The sequence below is a fragment of the Gossypium arboreum genome, chromosome 8, assembly GCF_025698485.1.
Source record: "Gossypium arboreum isolate Shixiya-1 chromosome 8, ASM2569848v2, whole genome shotgun sequence".
Classification (NCBI taxonomy): domain Eukaryota; kingdom Viridiplantae; phylum Streptophyta; class Magnoliopsida; order Malvales; family Malvaceae; genus Gossypium; species Gossypium arboreum.
Window position 1 is genome coordinate 25234314 of NC_069077.1, and position 4845 is coordinate 25239158.

The window sequence follows — 4845 nt, forward strand, 5'->3', positions numbered from 1 at the left end:
AATACAATCAAAAACCGTGAAAAGGATGTCACTATTTTCGGCTGCTGCATGAAACAGGAATGCAGGCCTATTAGAAATTTTGAAGCGATCCATTTTAATTGGATTGATAGAAATAGTAATGAAGTTGCGGATTTGCTGTGTAAAATTGCTATTAATAACAGATGTGATTTGATGTTTAATTTGGATTATTTTTGAAAATCGACGATATTATTATTCGAGATGAAATGAAATAAGGTTGACCTTCAGGTAGTTTTTTGTCAAAAAAAATTATTATTTAAGTTTTTAAAATTTTAAATTAATAAAAGTAAAATTGTACTTTGGCTCTCTTACAAATGATAAAAATTTGATTTAATCCTTTTAAAATTATAAATATATAAGATATTAAAATGGTAAAATTATATTTTATTATTATAAAATTATAATTTAGTTCTGCCTCCTCTGAAAAAAATTTCTGGCTTCGCTCTTGATTTAGTTATGATTGATATTATTATAGCAATAAAGAAGATTTGTATTTAAACATGTTTAAGTAGATTTGGTTAGGCATTTTATAGAAAAAGAATTTTTGTATAAAACATTTTAAAATGATATATATTATTAACATAGATTTATAATGAATTTCAATAAATAAAATGTCTAATTATACTTCCATTTCCTGTACTCTTTGGATTTTTAAATTTATAATCTCTACTTTTGAATTTACTCCTTTTACTTATTTGATTTGATTGTTAATTATTTTCTAAAATTTAATTATATATTATCAATTGAAATTTAATTTTAAATTGAAACTTTGAGTATTAAAATATTACACATTTGTGTAAGTTATTAATAATGTTACCGGTTGAATTTCAATTATTAAAGTAAAGAGACTAAATTTTAAAGGTCCTAAGAGAATAGGGACTATAGGTTAAATTAACCTAAATAAAATAAATCTCTATTCAATTTAGATTTTTCATACGCCGCTTGGACACAAATCGAGTCCTACGACGAACTTTAGACGGGTTGGATTTGTGCTTTGTTTTGAAAACACGAAACCAAGAAAAGAAAAGAAAAGAAAAGCCTCCGACAAATATAAACTTCGATTTTCTTCCTAGACTTTCTGGGTGCTTCAAATTCTTTTCCGAGAAAAGAAGAAGAACCGAAGTGTGTTAGAAAAAAAATGGCAGAGAATCACGAATTACCAGAGGCAACTATCCAGAACATACTGGACCAAGATAGCTTGAAATGGGTTTTCGTTGGTGGCAAAGGAGGTGTTGGTAAAACCACTTGTAGCTCGATTCTTTCCATCCTTCTGGCTCGGGTCCGATCCTCTGTCTTGATTATATCCACCGATCCTGCTCATAATCTCAGCGATGCTTTCCAACAACGATTCACTAAGACTCCCACTTTGGTCAATGGCTTCAACAATTTATATGCCATGGTACCCTTCTTATTTAATTTTGCTTTCTGCGTATTCGTGGATTTGCTTTCCTTTTTTCCTTTTCTGAGATTTACTCTTTTTTTTTTTGTAAATTCGGGGTTTTGAGATTTGTCCTGTTTTGAGTTTGATTGCAAATACCTAGTCCGTAAATTCTCCAATTTTAACTTCTTTCACTTGAAACAAAGTATGATTTTTCATTGTAACCTGGTAATCGATTCACCCTGCTTAATGCTTAGCTTCTGTGTTGGTAAAACTTCATAATATGATTTTGCCGATTTTTGTCACTTTTTTGTCCCTTAATTGTTTACTATTAATGATGCATAATAGGAAGTGGATCCTACTGTGGAAAACGAAGATGTGAATGGACCTGAAGGAATGGATAGTTTATTTTCTGACTTGGCAAATGCAATTCCAGGAATTGATGAGGCAATGAGCTTTGCTGAGATGCTTAAGTAAGACATCTTCTCCTTCTGTTTGATGCTTTGATTGTGTGATAAATCATTGAGATGCATTAGCTGTTTATTGCTTCTTTTGGGTTTTTTTTTTTTTTTTATATTGATATTTTTTTCAAACAAGGTAATGGTTGCTATGGATGTTTTATTAAAGGCTTTCAACTTTCTCTCTCAGTGTGTTCTTAATTAGCCAGTCTCAAAAAAGGGCATTCACTACTACATTTCTTGTTTAGGAAATATTGCTGATCAGCAGTGCTGATTGAACGCATTCTCTAGGTTTTAGCTTTGAAAGTTTTAATTCTTTTATTCAAGTGTGACCTAAATAAATAGAGTGGTCAAATCGAGGACTTTGCTTGTTTCGTACTGTTTTTATCCTCATTTCCACCGGTTGATGATAGTAGGATTTATTTGAAAATTACCCCTTCTTTCCCCAAATATTTTAGATTAATTATGATGGCTTCTTTCTTTTTAAACTTTTTTTTTTTTGCATGCCCTTTTTTGCCTTCTGCTGGTGTTTTTTTCATCCGCCTTTTGATCTTTTGTTGTCTGAATGTAATCCTTTTCCTGCAGATTGGTACAAACAATGGATTATTCTTGCATCGTATTCGACACTGCACCAACTGGACATACTCTTCGGCTTTTACAGTTTCCTTCTACATTAGAGAAGGGGCTCGCAAAAATGATGTCATTAAAAAGCAAATTTGGTGGCATATTGAGTCAGGTATAATAAAATTTTATATTATCCTTTAGCAGCATTTCAAAACAAAAAAAAAAAAAACTACTAATCTTTCTTGAATATCTTATTTCTAGTGATCAGTTCGTTCAATACTTTCTTCCGAGTTCGTCTTCTATATCATTGTAAAGTTTGTATGGCATTGGGATATCACATTCACTCTTTTTGTAGCTCACTTGTCAACGCACAACTGTTACCAATCGCTACTATAGGTTGTAGCTCATAAAGTCTGAAACTCATTATGGCAGATGACCCGTCTTTTCGGGATGGATGATGAATTCGGGGAGGATGTAATTTTGGGGAGGCTTGAAGGAATGAAAGATGTGATCGAACAAGTTAATAAGCAGTTCAAAGACCCGGTAAATTCCCATTATCTAATACTTTCCTATTAAATTTTCTGTTCTATTTTTTGATCGGTCGGTATATGATGAAATATAACTGGAAAATTGACAACAAGCTGCCTGCAAGCCAACAGAGGCAGTGCTTGCACAAAGCTTTCGGACTTTCTATCTTAGCATATTAAGAACTTTCTAAAGGGATGAATCAATATCACACACAAACTTTAGTTTAATGTTCAATTTTATACTTGAAATTCTGATTCGATTCAATTTTCACAAATTACTAACATAGTTTTGACGGAACTCCTTTTTGCGTATATATCATGCATACACAAACAATTATATTTATCCAACATTAAAATAAATGGATGTATTTAATTTTTCAAAACGTGTACAATTGAGAATTGAAATTTCATATGTACAATTGAAACCAAAATCAAAGTTTCATGTAGATAATTGCACTATATGAAAGTTCAAGTATAGCATTACATATTGGATCGAAGTTCGTGTATAAATTTGAGATTTATCCCCTTTATAAACAACATAGTTGGTTGCCGTGCTTTCTGACTAATTAAGTAGAGTAATCTAGCATATACTAAATTTGGCCATCATGATATACTTGGAGAGGAGGAAAGCCGTGGCTATACGTGGAGATATATGCTCGATACAATTCTCTTACTTGGCTCTCACTTTTCATCGTGAAGTTACCTAAATATCTCTTAAACTTACAAATATTAGAACTTGTGAAGTGTGTTGGGAAGCAAATTCTTTTTTCTCTTAACTTTCATTTTCCATTTCTGGTTTCTTGAAGTTTTGCAACTTCGAAGGACATCTACTTTCCGGGTTTTATTCTATCTCAATCAAAGTTTCTTGAGGTGCTCATGCTTTTGGTATAATACACTTTCCTTTTCGGCAGGACATGACAACCTTCGTCTGCGTTTGCATTCCGGAGTTCCTCTCTCTATACGAAACAGAGAGACTGGTGCAGGAACTCGCCAAGTTTGAGATAGATACACACAATATCATCATCAACCAAGTAATTTTCGACGATGAAGGTACGCTTTTACTTGCATACTATATCTCTCATTTTCCCTTTCTCCACCATTACAGTTATTGCTTAAATAAAAAGCTTACCATCAATTGGCCTGTGTTTTAATTGAAGATGTCGAGTCCAAGTTATTAAAAGCGAGAATGAAGATGCAACAGAAGTACATTGACCAGTTTTACATGTTATACGATGACTTCAACATCACGAAGCTGCCGCTGCTCCCACAAGAGGTGAGTCGCAGTATACTGTGTGACCATTTTAGTTTGTAAATATACAATCAAATTGTCAATTTGTATGGGTTTATAACAGGTTACTGGGGTTGAAGCTCTGAAGTCATTTTCACGTCATTTACTTTCACCATATCAACCCTTGTGTAAAAGAGGAACGGTAGAAGATCTTGAGCGAAGAATATCGATGTTAAAGGTACAGATATCAGAAGCTGAAGCAGAACTTGAGAAACTCCGAAAATGAGATGGAAACGTCTGAATGGTGTTCTATATGAGAGCGTATGGTCTATTCAGTTTGCCGATTTGCTCGGCATCGCATGATATCATGTGACATTGTCGATTGAAACAGAATTTAGCATTCTATTTGTGTTGCTGAATAATGTTTACATAAGCATAATTTAATTTTAGAGAAAAGAAATTCTTTAAACATTGCATTTTCACCATTGACATGCATTAGATGTTGCCATTATATTAGTGTTATGAAAGGATTTTCTTAAACTATATTTTTTCTTTCGACTAGCTAGCTTTACTATGGTTTTCAGCATGGACTATTTGGGTTTTCCTAATAATAAAAAACCCTCATAATTTTGATATTTAGAGGAGAATTTTTAAAAAAGTTTTCATCCATTC

The 4845-nt window shown here is 32.5% G+C and overlaps 1 protein-coding gene across 1 annotated transcript; it reads left to right on the forward strand.

Annotated features, from left to right (window-relative positions):
* Window positions 1–957: 957 nt before the first annotated feature.
* On the forward strand, window positions 958–4642 carry LOC108469740 (ATPase GET3A). The gene is made up of 7 exons (XM_017770758.2): window positions 958–1417; window positions 1745–1869; window positions 2440–2590; window positions 2851–2961; window positions 3857–3995; window positions 4103–4218; window positions 4298–4642. Exons 1-7 carry the CDS (start codon window positions 1157–1159, stop codon window positions 4457–4459), a joined length of 1065 nt encoding a protein of 354 aa, XP_017626247.1. The 5' UTR covers window positions 958–1156; the 3' UTR covers window positions 4460–4642.
* Window positions 4643–4845: the final 203 nt, after the last annotated feature.